Source organism: Pomacea canaliculata, linkage group LG10, assembly GCF_003073045.1.
Source record: "Pomacea canaliculata isolate SZHN2017 linkage group LG10, ASM307304v1, whole genome shotgun sequence".
In the NCBI taxonomy this organism is placed as follows: Eukaryota; Metazoa; Mollusca; class Gastropoda; order Architaenioglossa; family Ampullariidae; genus Pomacea; species Pomacea canaliculata.
In genome coordinates this window covers 21,380,288-21,401,532 of record NC_037599.1, presented here as the reverse complement: position 1 = coordinate 21,401,532, position 21,245 = coordinate 21,380,288, and the positions used below count along the sequence as shown (strand labels likewise).

At 45.1% G+C, this 21,245-nt stretch overlaps 1 protein-coding gene across 7 annotated transcripts in view; it reads left to right on the top strand.

Moving 5' to 3' along the window:
* LOC112574485 (patj homolog) overlaps nt 1-21,245 on the top strand; it is a 105,434-nt gene that overhangs the window by 32,313 nt on the left and 51,876 nt on the right. The window contains exon 1 of one of the 7 annotated variants that reach the window (XM_025255595.1): nt 20,576-21,158. The exons of the other annotated variants lie outside the window; for them this stretch is intronic. Within the exon in view, the coding sequence (XP_025111380.1) occupies nt 21,030-21,158 (129 nt within the window). The 5' untranslated portion in view covers nt 20,576-21,029. Of the gene's footprint in view, nt 1-20,575; nt 21,159-21,245 lie in introns of those variants that run through there. 7 annotated transcript variants of the gene reach the window in all.

The window sequence follows — 21,245 nt, the reverse complement described above, 5'->3', positions numbered from 1 at the left end:
TAGGAATATTGTCGGATCCCTGTTGGGCCTTTGTGGTTGACTTCCATCAGTCCTTAGTTGGAAGTGAGTAGGTCGTGAAAGGTCGTGCGCCTTGTGTGAGCTGAGGGTTTGGTCAGCTCAGAGGAGGATGGGGATCACGTGCGGAGGTCGGCTTCGTGTTCGATACGGCGAGAAAATGGCGGCGTTTGAAGCGTTGCTATGTCCGTCAGTACGTCAGCAGCGTGCTTGACGCAGCAGCAGGATCGTGCAAGCCTGCGTGACATTTCACCATCTTGGAGACCTGCACAAGCACAGAGCCATAGATCGCCGTAAAAGCTGCCAGGAAAAATCGACTTCCATCCATTGATCGCGCGAGGAACTGCTCGGCGCGAAGAAAGTCTGGCTTTTTTTTTCCCTTTTAATTTTTCTGAGTAATATATAACACCAGCGTCGCGCGCGACCGTACACGCATACACATAGCACAGATAATGGCATTATTTGTAACCAAACTGCATTTTGTGCTCTTTCAATCTGTAAGTAGATAATTAAAAAAAGAGGACGAGGAAAAAATGCTATATGCTCGAGCATGTAATAGTTTATTCATAAGCTGACGAGCAGAACTTGCTGATACAGGAAAAAATATATGTCAAAACATCGTAAAGCTTGTGTCGTGTTCTGTGTGTGGACGAGAAAAACAGGAACTTAACCACAGCATTGATTTTTTTCAGATAACTTTGGTAGATTATTATTATTATTATTTCTTTGTTAGCACATTATCGTTGCTAAAAACAAGCCGAACCAGCGTATTACGACGAAAAAGCAAAGCAGTGGGTAACTACTAAGTAACGTGATGATGAATAGCGGCGTGGTTCTCGACAGCTCGTAAGATGCACGACATCCACCTAGGACTTTGTACATGCGAGAAATAATCGGTAAATCAAAATCTCGAGCGGAAATAGAAGCGCTTTCTAAATGGAAATTTTCATAATACGAATGTTCGTTTTCCGGGTAGGGGTGAGTAATCACTAGATGGGGAAGTTAGCACAAATACAAAGTGGGAAGAACGTTAGATTTTTTTTATTATTTATTTATTATTTTGTTTTGGAAAGGAAACGGCGTTTCCCGAGCACACACACTATGCACGAGCTTCTGCAAAGGGTACGCCAGCGGTATGGTGTGGGTGTGCCAGCGCTGGGCAGATGGCATTGTTTTCGGGAGAGTGTGCATGGCGTAATCGTAGGTTGGGCAAATCGCGTGACCCACATCAGACCTTGACAGCACGCAGAGCTGCTGGAACTCCCTAATGGCGGGCATACAGAAACCGTGGATGACATTCACATTATTCAGTGCTTATGAGAGAGAGAGAAGAAAGGAAAACTATCCCAATTCAGAATTCTGTTTCTCGTAAAGAGATATGTTGTGACCACCCCTCACGTTTCCTGTCATTTACTTGAAACTATCAAACCGCCATTGAGCAATCTACTAAGTCTCCGGAGAGGCTTCAACTAGCAAATAGTGTATTTGACATAGAAGTTAAAAGATGGAGCATATTGCTGTCGGAATAGTTTTTCCCCAGTCACAAGCTTGTATGTAACCACTTACACTCTCCATGCGTGGACCAGGAGGTTCGAAATATACTGTAAGCTAGTGCTAAAAATAGTTTTTACGTAAATATTATAAATGCGGTTTATTCTATTTTGGTTGTGCTTTCAGAAAAAAAAAAAATGGTTGTTTCCTTAGTCATCACCTTACTTGCTCACCCAGCGATTTTTTTTTAGGGGCGGCGGGGGGAGGTAATGCAAGTAGTTACTCTTTGGATGGTTGCCAGTGAAAAAAGAAAAAAGATACCGGAGAAGCGCAGAGTACTGGAAGAGACTAGAAGGAGGAACTCGAAAAGTGTTGTTATCCCAAGGGAGCCGCCTTTCAACGTACCTTCCTTTCGATCGCGTTTCCGCTTGAGCCACAGAGAGGCAGAGGAGATAACCCCTGTCTGCTTGTCTGTATGATGACTCTTTCTTTCTCTCTCTCACACAGTGTTTGCGTGCTAGAAGACAGTCTGATGCGGTCAACACGATACTGGTGCTTTTGTGCCGTGAAATCGAGTCTTAATGGAAGGTCAGTGCACTCTGTCAGGGAGCAGTGCAAACATTTCTATTCGTTCCTTTAACAGTTGAAGGGCTTTGGTGTTTCGGCAGTTTCAAATTGATTGAGAAAAACTAGTGCTTATCGGTTCTTTTTTTGTAGAGCCGCACATGCTAAATATTTTCCCCTAATTCTTACTCACTCGATAATGACCATTTTAAATTCTTGAAAACATAAAACCTGTTTATATCAAAATGTTATGCATAAAGTTATATAGTTGGAGACTTTACATTTTATTTATACTTTTTTACTTCAGCATTACTGCATATAAATAATGGTAAAAAAAACCTTGAAAGATTATAAAGGAACGAAGTAAGCGGCGAAGTAAGAAAACAACAGATATTTACGTATGTTAAAAGTGTTAAAGTATTTTGTTTATACTGTTTCTTTAAAGAGCTGGAGATGACTTCTTTTTCGAAAAAGGTACCATTACAAATGCTGTACTTTTGCACGTCTACTCAGTTTGTACCTAAATTAGGGGTCCAGAGACGCAACGGTTAGCGCCTGTCACCAGTACAGTGAGGATTATCTGTCATGAGTTCAGATCTCGCCCCGGGCACTCTGTTCTTTCGCTGCATGCGGTATCTGCTTACAGGGCTAGCTGTTTGCCGTGATAAAGCCTTAGTTAATGGCTCGGCGTTAAACAGTTTCCCTCCCCTTGGTTATTATGTTTTGATACAGAATTGTTTTTCCTGATCTGGAACAAATTAAAGCAAGATATTATAGCAGACCCAAGGGACCGCAAACTATTATCAGAAAGATGGGGAACGGGGTGACATGCCCTGTTGCTTGTAGCCTCAGTCTCATCGGAGTACGTGGCATTTAAATACGAAGCTGAGAGCATTTAGCATGGAAAGATTGACGTTTTGTTGGCGACAAGGCCCGGAGGAAAAACCACCACTGCACAGGAGAACAGGAGAGTATTGCCTCCAGCAGCGAGCTGCAGTTCTCGTTTGCCAAGCACGAACTATTACCGCGTCTTTTTACATGGAAGAAAAGCTGGTTCGAGGAATGTTTAACATTTCTAAATAAGAAGAGGATGAAACGCCACTGCGTACAGCCTCAAGGGGTTCTTTTACAGTATTTGTGTTATTACAATACAGTTTGTCTGGGACGGCGTCAGGACAGTGACTCATTATGGCCCCTGAAGACGGTCATAGGGTTTTCTCTTTAATTTGTGTGTGTGTGTGTGATAGCTTGTCTAGACAATTGAATTTTCCGTTACGATTATGCAGGGCATCGTGCATCGATTTGCAAACCCCTCCCGAAGGAACATTCTCTTGGTCTGAATTACCAGACCTGGTGGTAGAGCCTCCTTAGGGAAATTCTATTTTGTCATTTGGCAACGCAGCAAGTGCTGGCAGGAGACCCGAAGGACATGGCATCGATAGTATTAGATGGTGTGTGTGAGTGAGAGAGAGAGATGTCAAGAGGCAACTGAGCAAGAGCAGGAGACTTCAGGAAAGAGTATGTCCTGAAGCGTATGGCCTTACTAGTACTGGAAAATGCCAATAAGAGGGAGCAAAGAGATGTGATATATACCCCTTGAAACAGAACACGATTTGGTGGAAGACTGCAGAAGAGCGTGACCTCCGCAGTACTGGAAAAAAAGCGAGAGGTAGTAAGGAATGAGGAGTGATGTGTACATCTGGCAAGGGAGCAAGAGCTTGCAGGAGACCTTAGGGACCTCGACAGAACTGGAGAGGAAGAGAGAGGTAGTAAAGATTACCTGACAAGATTACATCTTGCCTAAGCGGCCTGAATAGCCGGCTAAAGAAAGTAACGGAAACCTTACTCACCAGTAACCCTGCGCTTTCCGTGCTATCTCATAGTCCATCCCAGGAAGCGAACCTCATCCAAGGAAACTGGAAAGCTATGGAGATGCAGACTCCGTTCGACATTTCGTCTAATGGCTCAAGCATTGTCCATCGAACCACCGATGACATCCGCCGCAGGGTGCACTAGTTTCCTAGCTCACTTGAATCACATATGTCTACAGTGTGTAAGTCTATGCACAATTCCAGTGACATTTCATTAGGAAGGACAACAGCATGTGCCCCAAGTTGCACAGTATACTCCCTTTTTTCAAACCCCCATCCCCTTGGCCTGTCTGTCGACAGGAGAAAATTATATTTTTCTGCCTTCGTGTGTAAGCAGTCCTTCTACAGCGTAAAAAGCGAAGACCCCCCCCCCCCACCTACCCGTGGACTGTCAGTGACAGTTTTCAGTTCAGTACCTCTTGGTCACTACTCTCAAAACGCCCATATTTTTTTTTTCTTCAACCAGATTCCTGACTTTCACTATTTTGTTTAAGTTTACATGTTGCTATTTTTGCCTCTAAGAGCTTTTAACATATACTCGGAGATCTAAGTTTCCTTTTCAAAACAAATTTTTAATTTCTGACTCCATAGGATATGTTTTCCATTTGAATTTTTTTTAAAAACTGGGGTTTCCCTTTTTCTCTTTTTCCTTCAGATGTCTTACATTGGATGTAGTTTGCAATCATTTTCTGTTTTTGCTTTTTTACTTGTATGTTTTCCTTTAATTTTATAAACTAGTTTTTGCCATACCGTGGACTTGGTTGCTGAGACGGCGTAAAACTCCATTCCTCTGAAAGAGAAATTTGAGCATACCTCAGGTGCTAGACATCAGCTTCTATCAGTCACTAGCATGTGTCCGCCCACATAGAGCATGATTGATTCCCAACCACCTACCTACCCTTTTCCCTAGAGCTGGGGTCTGCAGTGACTGCGGCTGGCTTAGAAATGCGTTTCTCTGAAGGGTTGGAAACGCTGTCTCTTAAAGTTTTATCCGCCTTCATAAATCAAGTCGAAATTGTTGAAATCGCTCGAATAGAGAGTGCACTGCGGAGGAAGGAAAAAGCAGAAACGTGATAAATTTCCTGACAACAAAACGCATTCTTTGCCTTTTTCGTTCCCGTTCGAACAGTATCGATCATGCTTTGCAGACCTTCTGTCGGTGGAGCTTTCGGAGGTCTGCACACGATCACCAGCTACGCTTCCCAGTCCGGAGTGCCTCACCCAACCTCTGTACCACCGTGAATAAAACAAGCTTGTTTATGTGCTTAGGTAGTTTGGGTTTTTTTCTCTTCTTCTTCTTTCTTTCTCATCCGAAAATTGAGTGCATGAATTTTTCTTCACCAAGATGAAAGGTCTCGGAGTGCCAAATAAGGGGCAGATCCGCTGCATCACACCTCCTCATCACTTTGTACTCCCTAGAGGCACCACTGATTTCAGCGAAGGGCATACAGAATCGTTTAAAGGGCCGGTATTTTTGCGTTCCCTCTTGAATGCTTGATGGTGATAAGTTCTCCTCCGCTGTTCCATCCAAATTCTGGTCCTCGAACCGTGCCGTGCAGCATCGTTTTTAAAGGTCTGGTAGGTGCAGCTTTTCCTTTTTAATCAGTGAAAGAGACATTTTTTCCAAGTTGTTTGTGAATACCTCCATTTATTTTCGAAATACCTACCTACAAACATAACCGCAGAGAGAAGTCAACAACACCGACGTCAGGATTGCCTATGGATACACTTAACATTGTCATTCTACAGCCAGTCGGACAACTGTGATCATATGTTAATAAGATGTGCACGTGAACAGCTGTTTGCTGTCTTTCTGTGCACGGTGATGTTTGTAAGCATGTTCTTCGACAACGGAAGGAGAGTCAGAAATAATATCTTGCAGTGAACTTTATGCAGTTGTTATGAATAAAATTGACTCCACTAGACCTTTAACTCCAAAAAATTGTGGCTTCGGCTGCACGATACGAACATTTTCGTCACGCCAACCGTAGTTGAGGATGCGTTTCCTTTGGCTCCGGAGGCCTTTTTCCCAACTCCTACCATTTCCCTGTCCCTCATCTCCAGAGGGTTCTGATCAGAGACACAGATAATGCGTATCTTACGTGGCTCTGCGCTCTGATCAGCGAAATCAACTTGGCGGTCACCGAAACTCCCAGACGACGAGAGTTAAACGAGCGCCTTTATGTCAAACGTGCTGTTAAGCCGATGTGAAGCTACACGTAATGAATACCTTTCCCAGAACTTCGTCTAAGAGCTCTGATGTCTCTCCTGATTTATACATGGCTTAGTTTTGTATATTGTTAGAGTTGAATTATTATCGAAGTCGTTATAAACTAACGCATGTATTAATTTTGGGACAATACACACTTACACACACTAAACCTGAAAACTTACTAACCTGCACCTCATGCTTCCTTGGTCAGGATGTTCCCGGAGGAGCCGACGTAGCTCGCAGGCGCCAGCTAAAGTGCCCATGCGTAATCGTTGAAATGGATGTCAGTTTCGATGATTGTAAGTTAGCAATAAGCTTATCGAATGCGTGCAGAGGGGGAAAACATTCCAAAGGGTAACACATTCAGTACATTCGGTGCACTGTTTACAGATATATGTGTGTGTGTGTGCGTGCGCATGCCTTTTTCTTCATAATAATTGCAGATGATATGAGCACATCAATTCCATTGCTAGAACGGTTTTGTATGTTGACTGGTTGTCTCAACCAATATAAATACCATTTAACTATCCAAAAGATTAAAAGATGCATGTGTTTTCTACCAGTGTTTCAAATTTGAACCAAATCTGTCCAGCAGATTAGAAATTACAGCTAAGTTCGTTACCCCTAAAGCGTTTTATTTTTTGCATGAAAAATTAATGATTTTGTAATATTGGAAACTGCATTTATCTGACATAAGAGACCTTGCAGATTTTGTAGAAGAAAACCCGTATATTATGGTTACTTTGAAATAAATATGTTTGAGGTGTATTTAATAAATTAGTTTTTGAAATGGAGTACTTGAAATATTGTATCTTCATTCAAAATGACCAAGCGCAAATCCGTTGTTTTTTTAAATTTGATATATTTTTTTCCTAGTATGTCTTTGTGAAGATTAGTTTTTTAATCGCGAGTAGAAAGTCAGTGTTGGTAACTCCTCACACTAAGTACCTGGGGACTTCTAAGATTTCACGATGCTACACATGCGAGCTTCAAACATGGTCAAAACTAGTTATAGCTGGGATGCAAATCACGAACTTCAAACAGCAATATTTCCAAAACTAACGATAGAGACTCAGTTTTTGTTTTGTTTTACCTATATTTTCTTGTACTCTCATATGACCATAAAATACTCATTAAAAATGATTTTGTGTGCCGCTACCTACTAAAACGAAGGAGAAACAGGCAAAAACTAGCACTGTTGTGAAAAGATAAATGGACTTTGCCTTAATTATTTATTAGAAATTTTACTACCTCTGTTCTCTTCAAATAATCCCTATCACAGGCTTAGAATAAACAAAAGACTTGTGCACAATCAGGTCAGGTCAGTCCCATGCCCGGTCCGGGCGTAGGGGGGACCGTCCGGCAGCAGCAACAGACAGAATTTTCCACCCGGTCCTGTCTTGAGCAGATGAGAGCAGGTCTGGCATCTCGCGTTCGGTCCATTCTTTAATATTGGTGACCCAGCTTTTCCTCGGACGACCACGACGACGGCTCCCTTCGAGGGTTCCTTGTAGGATCGTCTTGGACAGGGTGTTGTGGCGGGTGACGTGACCGAACCAGGCGAGCTTGCGCCGCTTCACTGTTGCCAGAAGGGGCTCATGTGGGCCCACGAGGGAGGTTACGGTGCTCCGTACGTATGCGTTGGTCTTGTGTTCGCGGTACGAGATGCGGAGCAGCTTTCTCAAGCACTTGTTCTCAAAGGCCTGGAGCTTCTTTTCGTTGCGGCAAGCAGCGTCCAAGTCTCGCAGCCGTAGAGTAGGATTGACACTACGAGGGACTTGTACAGCCTGTGCTTGGTACTGAAGCTGATTGAGTTGCTTCGCCAGATCCTATCCAGCCTGACATTGCGGATGTTCCATACCAATCCTGATACGGATCTCTGCTGTACAGCAACCATCTCTAGTCAGGGTGGCAAACCCCAAATACTTGAAGCTGTTTGACCTCCTCCAGTTTCTGGCCGTTCATGACGATGTTGCTGCTGCTGTCGGTGGTGGAAATAATCATTACTTTGCTTTTTCTGAGCTTATTTCCATGCCATAAGGCCCCGCTCGCCTGGAGAGTCTGTCCGTCAAATCCTGAAGTTCGTTGTTACTGCCTGCCATGAGGTCAATGTCATCTGCAAAGCGGAGGTTGCACAGGGGTCCTGCCACCAATGGAGATTGAGGTAAGGTGGTTGTGGAGGGTGTCTTGCATGATTTTTTCAAGGAAGATGTTAAAAAGGATGGGAGAGAGTAGGCACCCTTGACGGACCCCGATCGTCATCGCGAAGAACTCGCCTAGTGGTTGTTGAGTAGTACCGCGCTGGAGGCGTTCTTGTAGAGTGCTGCTACCATCTGGATCAGTCCTCCTCTATGTTGAATGATCTCATGACCTGCCAGAGTCCATCGTGCCAGACACGATCAAAAGCTTTTTGAAATCGATGAAGTTATGGTATAGTTGACGTTGATGCTCCAGGTGTTTTTCTATCAAACACGGCAGTTAAAAGATCTGTTCTACGTGCTTCTTCCAGCCCTGAAGCCAGCCTGTTCTTCTGCCAGCAGTTCCTCTGCAATAGGTTTTTAAGCGGTTGGATGATTCTGAGCCATTTACTTTGCTTGGGTGACTTATCAGACTGATGGTTCTGTAGTTCTGGCACTGCCTCAGGTTCCCTTTCTTAGGGAGTGGGATGATGATAGACTGAGCCCATTCTTTTGGCATTTCTTTCTTCCCATATCTTTTGACACAGTGTGGTGAAGGCTTGGTTGTTGCGTCTCCTCCATGCTTCAGCAGCTCAGCAGGTACGTTGTCCACACCAGGTGACTTTCCTCCCTTCAGACTGTGCATAGCTTCTCTCACCACCTCATCAGTGAGGACTGGCAGGTCTTCAGCCGTCTCTTGTCCCAGCTGGTGATGCTGGAGAATGCTGGTGTCTGGCTCGATTTGTAGCTTGTACAAGTCTTGGCAATATCAGTCCAACGACTTAGTACAGGCAGCGTTTTTCCGTAAGGAGCTGTCCGGCGCTGTCTTCGATGACTGTGGCTGGTCGCTGCTGAGTCTTGGTGAGGGCCTTCAGTGTTTCATATGCCTTCTTGCTGTCTCCGCTTGCCATGCCTATTTCCACGCTGCAACACTGGTCTTCGATCCAATCTTCTTTGCCTCCTTCATCCTTGTTCTGATCTGCTGGTTGACAAGTCTGTACTTGTCTGCTGACGTCGGGTCTCGACCTCTCCTCTCTTCAAGGCTCTCCTTTCGTCGCAAAAGATCAAGGATGTCCGTCTGTCACCCAGGGTTGTTTGCGCTTCCTCTCTGCTTCCCCAGCACTTCGTCTGCAGTAGAGAGTAGCACCTCTTTGATACTTCCAGCAAGGGCGTCTATGTCGCAGTCTATAGTAGCCAGGGCTGCAAATTTGCCCCCCACCTGGGCCTGGAAGATCCTCTCTGTGTCCGGATCTTTGAGCTTCTCAAGGTTGAATCGGATGCGAGGGCTCTTATTGTTGTCACGTCTCAACTTCAGTTTCAACTTTGAGGCTAGTGAGGACGAGGTTGTGGTCGCTGCCTATGTCAGCGCCAGGAAAGGACCTCGTTTGTGCTTTGTTGATGCTTGATTTGAAACGCTGAGGCAGCAAGATGAAGTCAATCTGGTTATGGACCAGACCTCCCGGCGAATGCCACGTTACAGTTCTTGACTTCTTGTGCGGGTGGAGGGTATTGGCAATGTGAGACGGTGACTCTGAGCGAATTCTAGTAGCCGTAGGCCTCTTGCGTTGGTGTTGCCTAGGCCAAACTTGCCGACTGTTCCTGCCATTGTTGGTAAGCGTCAGGGCCGATCGTAGCATTCCAGTCGCCAAGGGACAAGCAAGATGTCTTTCTCGGAGTTTTCTTGATGATGTTGTCCAGCTCCTCGTAGAATTCCTCAACCCTCTTCATCTTCGTGTTCTGATGTTGGGGCGTACACTTGTATAATGGTGATGTTGTGCGGTCGAGCAGAGATTCGGATGGAGATAAGTCTGCTAGAGACTGGAGTGCAGCTGATGACAGTTCCAGCCACCTCCTTCCTGACAATGAAAGCGACACCACGTTCATGCTTGATTTCGTCTCCGCTGAACCAGAGCTTGTGGCCTTCATCTGTAGTTGACTCCCCGAAACCAGTCCATCGGACTTCTGCAAGTCCCACTATGTCCCAGCGGTAACGCTGTAACTCGTGTGTGAGTTCTTTCACTTTGCCGCATTGAAAGAGTGTGCGAACATTCCATGTTCCGATATGTAGTCCCTTGTGTAGGCAGCTTAATTGTAGACTTGGGTGTAGACTTGGTTCCAGTATCACACTTGTCGCCCCCCCTGGAGACCACCAGAGGGGTGCGCGTCGTTGGGTGATCCGGGCCTCGACCGATCCGGCATGTTGCTTCTATTCTGTTTTTGCTACCATAAGTCCTTTCAGTGGCTTTGGCGAACTTGGTGGCGCCCATCTCCTCTCCAAGTATTTTATTGACGTGCATAATAACACGTCAGCCCCTCACAGCGTTTGGCCCGCCAGCAGAAGCGGTTACCGGGTGTAGCCAGGTTAAGGACCTGGAGCCAGCTGTGAGAGTTGATTGCCATGTGAGGACCAGTGCTCCCGTCTGTCCCAAGGGACACTGCTGCCGGAAAAGTCAAAGGTGCTTCCTCTACATAGACACCCCAGACACTCTCATAAAGGAGAGAAATGACACATGACAAAATGACGTAAAATAAAGTGACGTCAGAACTAAATGACGGTCCTCCAGCCAAAGGTCAGCGTCTACATGCAATACAAGCACAGTCCGCAGGCCAAAGATCAAACATGTCATATAAGCTGGAATGCATTCTATAGCAAACATAGCTGCACAGAACACATCCAACAGACGACATCAGTCCTATTGAACGACGAATGACCCCAGCACACACAAAAAGTTCACCGATCCAACGGACATGAAGCTCACTGAACCGCGCCGCCGATCGCCAAGGCTGAAGGTGGACAAAGAATTACGACGAATTGCAGTCATCAAAGCAAAGAGGCACTACACTCTACACACACGATGGCAGGCCCATCAAAAATTATACATAAGCACAAGTCCAACACCAGGAGGATGTTAGATAAAACAAAAAAGACGACAGAGCTCTTCCCCTTCCAGCCAGTTGGCCAGGGGACATCACTCTATTGTGCACAATACGAGATGAAATTAATAGAAAGTCCTTTATTCTAAAACCAGTATCTGACTTACCACAAAACGCTGAACATCAGCTTCAGGGTTTAAAAGATGACTGACAGTAAAATTCCTGCTTTATATTGGTAATTACATGTTGTACATTCTAGACGATGTACTGAAATAAATTTGTACTTATTTCAAACACATTTAGCATGTTCCTATAGTCCCTCAGGTGAGTCAGTTGAATACTTTTTATTAAAATGTTATAATATCCAGTCAAGTTGTTATTGAACAAGTTCCCTCTTAAAATCGTTTGCATACAAACTTGTTTTTCGTTGATCTTCCTAGACTGCCACTTAGAACTCTAATATTTTCTCAGCAGTTCATAATTTCATTAAACGCTTTCATTATTAAACATATATATTCCAAAAATGAAGGAAGAATCATAAAAAGTATCTTGCAGCGAACTTTACGCATTTGTTTAGTAGCAAAAAATGAACCCTCTTCTACCATTTCCCCTTCCCTCATCTCCTGAGAGTTGTGACCAGAGACACAGATAATGCGTATCGTACATGGGTCTCCGCTGTGATGAGTGAAGTCAACTTGGCGGTCAGCGAACTTCTCAGACGACGAGAGTTAAGCGAGCGCCTTTATGTCAACGCGCTGTTGAACTGATGTGAAGCTACGCGTAATGAATACCTTTTACAGAACTTCGTTGACATCTTCATGCTCGTGGAAGAGCCTAAGAGCTCTGATGTCTCACCTGATTTATACGTGGCTTAGTCGTCTTGTATATTGTTAGAGTTAGATTATTATCGAAGTCGTTATGCGTTGAATTGTGGATAAATTTTGGGATTTAAAAACACTGAATAAAAAATTTACACATTTCTATATCTCCATATGCTATATTATTTTAACTCTTTACGCTCAGGTACAATTAACTTTTTCGTTTAGACTTTGATTTTATTATGTTTTCAAACACTAAACTCCTCACACCTCATATTTGACTTACATTAGTTCTAACACTTGATCTTGATCTGCTGTTATTTTTTCATGTATTCCTTATTATTCTTTCAACGTATTTCTTATTTAAGTACTCGCTTATGTGGAAAATTGTTCTTTAGGGGACAATCACAGACTACAGTCTCATTCTTTTAGTGGCACCCCCTCTGTTCCAAAATTAGTAATATATAGCCGTTGTTGCTGGCTTGGCGTAAAACATTAATATCCCCCTCCTTCCCCCAACCTCCACCACCATCTTCAGTGCACAGCGAGAGATGGTGTGGGGAAGGTAAAGTAAGGGGACGCGGGATTTGGATAAGAACTACACAGAGTTTAGGTCAGTGATATGAAAAATTGCATCTCTTTCAGGTCTTCAAAGCTCACTGTAATATCTCAACTAGTTTGTGGTTAAAAAGGTGCAGGGAGGAAGCATAGTCTAGTGTTGTCTTAGAGACTAGCTTTCCTGACGGAAGCAGGCTTCTTTAGGTATTGGAGGGAAGATATGCTAGTGATTTATTTTCTTCTGAATGATGTTAATGTATTGCTAGACATAAAACATCATTAAGCAGCATGCTCCGACTTTTTCTTGTTTGCTGAGTCAGCATAACAAGGCCAGTCTATTGCCCAAAGAGTGCATCAGGCTGATCTTTAAAACACTAGACCAGTGAGATATTTCAGTTTACGGTGCCTGCACTCTGCATCATAATTCTTAAATTCGATATTTAAATATTCAATTCTTAAAAGACGTGTCCTTAAAACTATTCAATCCCGTAGCAACTTTGATTTTCTGAACCATTTTTCCTAGGCTGTAAAATACTTAAAGGTATCATAGTATGATAATGTTGAAACATTTTCTAGCTTCAAAGACACCATAAGCCAGTGACATTCTGTTGTAGTCTACTTTAAGCTTGAAGATTCCAGAGCTTTTGGTAGAAACGTTCCATAAGCCTGCAGCTTTGAAGTGGCAGTGGAAAAACCCTTTGATCAAGCACCCGACGGGACTAAGGGCCCTTAGGTGACTTATGGTCGAGATCTGAAAGGTGTAGGGTTGGGTTCAGTTTGGGGGAATTGTAAGGGATGCCAAGACTCGAGGACGTTACGCGGATCGTGCTTTACGAGTAGATGATAGAGTGAGGGTGGAGGTGTTGGAGGAAGAGTGGGGAGCGTGAAGGCAAAGGATAGATGCGGCTATCCTACAACCGACTTCGATTGGCTGTTGGAGAAGCATATCATCATTCTTAGGCTTTTACATCACCGTCATTCATGGCCTGACTTTAAATGATCGTCAACTCGCAACTGTACTCAGACGACCATTTCCGTTGCAGAGTAGCTGGAGCTTGCTTGGCCTTGAGATGTGGGGCTGCGCGGGGTTGGGGGATGAGATGTAGACATACCTAGACAGAACTAGCACGCTGCTGGTAAGGAGAGCACTGGGAAAAGAGGCCGATGGGTGTGAGGGGAGAAAGCTATGGGCAAAAAAGTGTTATAATAGGCCGAGAATCAACACAAGCACTGTTTTTCTCTTTTTAAAGGTGCATGCAACTACAGCTTGGTGCACGCAGTGTATAAAGAAAGCAAAAAAAGTGCTAACCGTATCGGGCGAAATATTTATTTTTCCTATTAACGTATACTACTCCTACTAGTGGACCATTGGAGCAATATTAGACAAGACATTTTATTTAAGAAATAAGAACTATTAAAGAAATCTTCATTTCTTCTAAACTGTACTGAGGTAGATTAGTGAACTTGCTTATGTCTTTGAAATAACGAGGGCATGTTGATTTCAAAATTGCGAAAACAACTCGACCGACAAATAGTACGAACTTCATTACCACATTAATACACGCTATGCCACGCCGTCACCTGATCAAATTATAGGGATCCCCGAGGTTCGGCTGCCCAAGCAAAATGTGACCACATCACCTAATTTATAATAGTGTTGGTCTACGAGATTATCTGCCGCAGCGATGCTTAGCCTGGGAGGCAGAGCTGCACCACCCCTTGCTCTGGACCCTCACTTCATCGAACTTTCCTTCTTTCTCTCATGGTGGCCGAGCGTCTGAGGCTTGAGCAAGAAATGCAACGGAGCGTGTGGTCCAGAAAAAAAGCGATTTGAGAGCGAGAAATAGAGAGTGTGTCAACACGCCTGAAAATCAGGTTTGGCAAATGAGCAGTTAGCTCCGTTTGATGGGGAAGCAACAGCAGCCATTCCGGTCCCGAACTTTCCGTCCCGCTTTCTTCAGTTCAGGCGTAAATTATCAGCAAAGCTCAGCGAGATCCTTGATGTCGAACTGCATTTTTTTTTTTTTTTTTTTTTTTTTTTTTGCTGTTTCTTTTTAAACTGAGGATGAATTTGCGAATTTCATGGCTTCTTTGAAGACATTTTAACAGGAGCGCTTCGACAGACGATTCGGGGGAGGGAATCGTCTTATTATCCCTTATATGTTTTGGTGCCAACAGTTTTGGGATATCAGCAAGAAAAGTTTGAAGTTTTTTTAGGCAGACCTTGGCTTTTCTCAATCGGATGTTTTCTCGAAGATCCATGGCTAACACTTGGTGAATTAGAAAAGTCCTAAGAAGAATCAGTTTCATGCTTGTAGAATGAGGAATGTGAAGCGAATCAGAGTGTGCACACCAGCCAGTGGTTGACATGCAGAGATTTCACACAGCATGCAAGCTCCATATGATTCAGATAACAGCGAACATTATAGTTATGTGTATATGAAAACTGGACATGTCTAAATTATAGTGCTAGCTTTGGCCTTCTCCTTTTTGCTTTTATTTTTGAAGGCTTTCAGAGGATTAGGGTTAAATGATTTGGATTAAGTTTGACCTGAGGACTAGGCCAGCGGCATGAACCAACATAAAAAGACCATGCCACACCATACCATGGCGTATTCTGCCAGCTGTCTCATAATTTCTGGGGATGGAGAGAGAGAACGAGAAGGCAAGCTGACATGTAGACAGAGGGGCCGGAGAGCGGAGGAAGCGAAATGACATCCTGCTTGGGAGATGTAGAAGGTGGATTCGGAGTAGAAATACGAGATCTTTCAGACGTGCTTCGCGATGCATTTAGTGTTTGGTCAAACAGATTGCTTTTTCAGAGGGAGAAATAGACGAACAAGAAGCGAAAATCGTTTTAACTCCGGGTATTATCTGGGGAAAAAAGTGTGCAAACGTCGATAACTCTTTTTTTTTATTATTATTTTGTTAACCCACGTGCATAAAATTGATTTGTTGAAAATGGATGTTGAGAGAGAGAGAGTGTAGGAATTAGTTTAGAGAAAGACATGATTTCTTTTGCCAGTCTCTGTATTTCTCGATTTTTTTCCTTGTCATTCTTGTATTTCTATTCTGTTTTGTTTTTACTCGCTGAATTATAGTGCCGCGTTTCACGGGTGTCCTTGCTAAGGGTTCAGATGTCTTTATTGCTGATCTCGGGTAATGGTATTGTTAGTAGTTGAGAGGGCATAAAGACGGTGTAATATCATAATTTTTTGTGCATGAGACATTACTACCACATTATGGAAGCCGGTGATGTGCATAGGGATTACATATGGTCCATTTTGTGACTTCTGGCTTGTCTGTCAGCCACAGTTTTCGGTTTAAGTAATATGGCTATGATAACAGGAGACGAGGTGCGAGTGGGCTGTTGGGGGCGGCACCTACAGGACGCTCTTTACATAGGTCTGCTTGAAGCTGTAACTCACCTTGTCATTTGATATGCGGAGGATCAGATCGAAATCAGAAAGGAAAATTATACCCCGTTCTGCAGTCGCTTTGAAGTAGTAGCTCCTTAAAAAAATAAAAATTCCCTGCAACGGCGATTTAAAAAGAAAAACAGAGGAAGTGAGAAAAAGGCGAGGGGTACCCTTTAAAGAGGTAGGATTGAGTGAGTTTGAGCCTCATGAGCCTTATGCTTCACCTTTGTTTTGTTTTTTTCTTTTAAACCCTGGGTTCTCCCCCTTTCTCCACACCTTGTTGTGTATGAGAGTGGCTATGTTCTACTTCACGGGCAGATAGTTCTCTTCATTCCATTGACTGATATCTGTAATTTGGTGGGAGCACAAAAACTTGTCTCAGGTTGGTGGGAGCACGTGGATAGACTTGTCTCAAGCTTGCCTAGGGGAGCAGATTCTGCACAGGACGACCAGTTCAATTCTTCACGTTTGAAAGCCAGTTTTTCTTCTGGCCACCGCGGTTCTTCGAGGTACTTTGAATGACAGTCTTCGACAAAGTTTTTGCCGGATCACATGGCCAAAGCAGACCAGCTTACCTCGCTTGAATGTAGCAAGTAGGGATTCATAATATCTGAGGAATGTGGGGACCATGCCTTGTACATAGTCATTGGTTTTATAAGCGATAGCTATGGACGATAGTTGCTGCATTCGGTTTCAAATGATTCATTGTTGTTCCTGCGTTCGCCATTTAGCCGGTTTCTTACAGATCGTGTGATGCAAGTAGTCAAAGCAAGCATCAGACTCCCCTCCCCCTCAAAACAAGACATTTAATATTTTATTTATTTAATTTCCCTCTTATTTTGATGTGATCATTTTCTCAAACCGTAGGGATATTTCTATCAGTTTCGATTCTTGGTGTAAACACTTTGCTCAAGAACTTTTGGAGAAGTATACCGATATAGTCATCACAGGAATGAGAGAGGGCTGGATAGATAAAATGCAAAACTACTGTAGTCTGGTTAGTGTGTGCGGTATTTTTCTATAGTATCAATTACAAGCTGCATGCTCGTGGCGAAAATACACGTACTAATGTTTTGGGCTGAGGACCATCTCGCGCAACACCTGAAATAATAAGAGAGGCAGACCCAGAGGTCTGTGTCAACAAACACAGCAGCTGCGGACTGATCATCTGACCCAGGCGCCACAGGTCTGGTGCCGGCATCACAAGACATAAGGTGTGTGTGTACTTTCAGCGGCCAGAAATTCACGATGTAAAGACGATATTCGATGATGTTGATGGATACCTTCACCATCCCCTCCAAACCTTCTCCCTACCACCATTTTTTTTTAAAGAATGTCGAGCATGCGAGCCTCGGGAAGCCGATGGAGAGAGAGAAAAGCCAAGAGGTAGTAGTTGAGTCGCCAGACTCGCTGTGTTTTCGCAGCGACCCTGGGTCATTTTCAATCAAGACTGCTGTACTGCAAAGAGAGAGAGAGGCCCTGATGTTTTGGCTGATCTGTTAGCGATGTTTTTGAAGGCGACGGTTATACACGGTAGAACCAAATTGTCGCTGGAACCGTGAGGACGATTTCTTGACGCCTCTGTGGTGTGGCGGTGAGCGTGGAGCCTGCACGGACAGTTTAAAGGTCAGAGATGTGAAGGGGATGTGGCAATTGTGCCAGTTACGATTAAAAAGAAAACAGTTCAATCTAGTTGTTTGTTGTGGTCACGCACACTCCAAGACGTGGAGAGAGCTAGTGGTGAAACGTCTGATCGCTGATTTCAAACTAAACAAGGTGTAACGAAGAGAACATTCATGAGTGAACATGGTGTCACGAGGACTTGACCGTGAGAGCCACTGTCACAAGAGCAACAAGACAGTGAATCACTGTCACGAAGAGAACCAGTCACTGACAATCACGGGGTGTCAGGAGGAGAACCATTTGGTGGAGCCGACCCCGCACCGGGGTGACAGTTAAAGTCGACTTAGTTTCCCGCCACCCTTTTAATCTTGATTTCCCATTTCCTACCTTCTTCTGAAGCACCAACAGCCATGAAGGAATCAAGAGTCGTGCAAAAGAGTGGGGTGCTTGGCGGAAGCCTTAATGCAGCTACGTGGTCGAACTTGCCAGACTGTAGTGAGTATGCAGTCAAGAGGCCCGCTGGACCGAAGCGCAGCCCAGCTCTGCCCGTCCGCTGCTGCTACAAGCAGTAGCCACAGTCGACAGATGGTGTTCTGCTTGCAGGCGTGGTCAGCCACGTAAAGGCTAGCCTACGCGCAGGCAGACATTTTTGTCTGGAACTTCTTATTCGCCTTCACAAAGGCGGTCTGGGAATTCCTCCCCCCCTCTACTCTTTCGCTATTCTTTCATTCTTTAAGAGGAGTTTCCAGAGGTTGCCTTTCTAACGATTGAGCCGTGGATTTGGAACTGCAGTGTATTCAGTCCACTCTTGATAGTGCTTGTGAGTTGATTTGGGATTGGGGAACTAAAGCCATCAGTGTCCTTTTGTGCGGGACTCTGGATTGCACGAGAGTTTTTGTCCACATTAATGGTGTTTTCTCTTTCAGCGCTTTAGAAGGAGTTCGGGCCTTGCTACAATCACCGTCAGCGCGGCCTGCGCTATGAAATGCGATTGCTTTCCTTTCTCCCCCTACCCTCACACCTCATCCCTGGTCTGTGAAGGAAGGTCGCGCTGCTATGATAATTCCTTCATTGGAAGCTCGGCGTTAGGTTCGGTGTCGACTTTCGGGGCAAGATCGGCGATTTGAAAGGAACCGTTGGTGGACTGTTTACCGATGGCTCGGATGGTCGAGGCAGAAGAGTGAAAGAAACCATTAAGGCAATTAACTTGGCACATCCTGGACAGCGGGAGGACTTGCTGCGGGTTTGTATCCAGCAGACGGCAAGCAGCGTGCACCTTCTGTGTTCTGTGTTCTGAGAGCGTCAGTGGCCGTGCGGTCCGTGCGATGTCCAGATGGTCAGCCAGAAGCTGACAGCCAATAGCCAGTCTAGTAAATTTGGTCCTTCGGCTCGGGATTGGCTTGATTTAGAGACTTGACCAAAAGAGGCCGGCGGGCTTTAGTTAGTCCAGTCTGGCCAGAAAGCTCGTTAAAGGGGTTTGCTGTGTCCTTCCTGACAAAATTATTTTTTTCGTACACCTTTCAGTCCAGTCTTTTCCAAAACTCACGGCTATTTCTTATGTCTTATTTGTTTATCCTTTTCTATCTTCCTTCCTGTCTTTCAGTTCCACTTATTTTTTTCTCACTTTTATCTCAAACGCTTCCTCTCGTTTTTTTTTTTTCATTGTGATACCATCTTTCCTGCCGTATTTTCTCCATACTCCAAATTTCATTAATTTTTAAATATTTTTCCTCCATCTCCCCCAGATCCCCTGTGTCCGTCTGCCCTTTCTCACTTCGACTCTTCCTTCCTTCCATTGACTTTTACGCCTGCTATGCCATTTACTTTTAGCCTGAAGTTACTGCCTTCTTTACGACCTTGGTGAAAGCCGCCATCTTCCCCCTCGGAAGTGGTCCCAGCAAGGAGCTATGGCCTAATTGGGTGATGTGATTGCAAACAAAGAAAAAAAAAAACTTTAGATGCGCTGCTGACATCACCGGTCACAGTGGCTACTGCGGCCCAACCGCAAAAGTTCTGCTGATGGAGGTTATGGGTACCATAACTAAAACCTCCATCCTCCGCCTCCCACGCTGCTTCATCAAGTTTGAACAGTGTCTGTGAGGTAAATAGGAGGATGACGACGACATGAGTAGTCTGTGCAACGAGCTGTGACAATGTGTGGTAGGTCAGGACTACAGGGACGAGCTATTCACGTGAATTTTCTTCCCATTTTGTTCAGTGTCGGTATTTATGGGCCTGTGCTGCTGAATCTCTCCCTCCCTCTCTCACACAACCAGGGAATGTGCGAGCAGATATAATGTGTTATTCCTGAGAGACTTTCGAGGCTATTGGTTTATTGACAGATACATTTGCACATGCTCATGTAGACTGCGCGATTTCCAAACCCTTTCCCCATTTCTCGCCAATACTTCTGCGCTCCGCCCTTGGGCTCTCTCATTCTCTCTCTCTATCGTGCGCGCGCAATAACGCTTGTGGCCATCGAGCGGCTTTTGTGATCTGCTTACCTGCAACGATTTATCAGTTTGTGTTTTGGGGAAAGAGGGTGCTGGATGAGTATTTACTCAGCGCTGCCTGACTAGAGCCGGGCGAGATAAGCGTCTTCATTCCTCTTGATTGTTATTGGCTGACTGCCTCCCAGTCGTCGCCGACTCAACGCTGGCACTAAAGTAAGCGGAATTATTGGATTGGAAACGTTGGAGGTGTGGACTGCCTTTGGAAATAATCGAGTGTTGAAGTGAACAAATGAGATTGCCAAGCGTCGTCTCTCTTTCTTTCTCACATGGCCTCGGAGATGAGACTCTCTCGACTTTCTGTGGGCGCGCGAGTACCGACTTCCTAGCCCAGCGCGCTTTTTCTCGCCCATCCTTCGCAGCATCGCACTCAGCCGCGCGGCTCGTGCGCGGCGGGGGATGAACCTGCTGGCAGGGGGGTGGGGTGAGCGGCGGAGATGTTTGATGTAAACGTAAATATTGTGAAGTGAGGACGAGGTGTGTTGGGGTCGTCAGGCAAGTGGAGTTTTGGAGTTCTGGAGCGTCGGAGCCGAAGCTCTCAGGTTGTGTGCCTCGTCAACGGACAGCGTGCAGTGGAAAGAAGCCGTGTGCATTTGATAGGTGTGAGCGGGAGAATTGTGACAGTTTGAGCAGGTATCTTTAGGAAGCCGACCTGTGGACGGCGTCAGTGAAGGTCTTCCTCCAGAACAGTCTCCACTTCCTGTTCCTTGTCTTCCAGTGGACCTCGTTACGTTACACCGGACGCGGACGTCCTCGGCCATGACGTTGAGCGATCGAGTCGTGCGGTCGGCAGTGACGTCGTCGTCGTCGTCGTCTGGCCGACCGTCGGGGGAAGGCCATCGGGCCGAGGAGGGTGGAGGGGCAGGCCAGTGGAGCCTAGATGTGTGAGCCAGGTGCATGGAACACGCGGAGAGGTCATACCAGGACGCCATCTGCGGGGCGCTGATCGCAGCCATGTGTTACGTCAAGTCCAGGCAGCAGGCGGCGCTAACACACGGTCCGCGGCCCATCTGCCGCGCCGAGCCGGTATGCTGATGCTTTCAGTCTCCCCCTCGCCTGATTGTCGTGAGTGGCAGTGAAACGTGTGCGGCACGAAAGTTGAAAGAGAACACT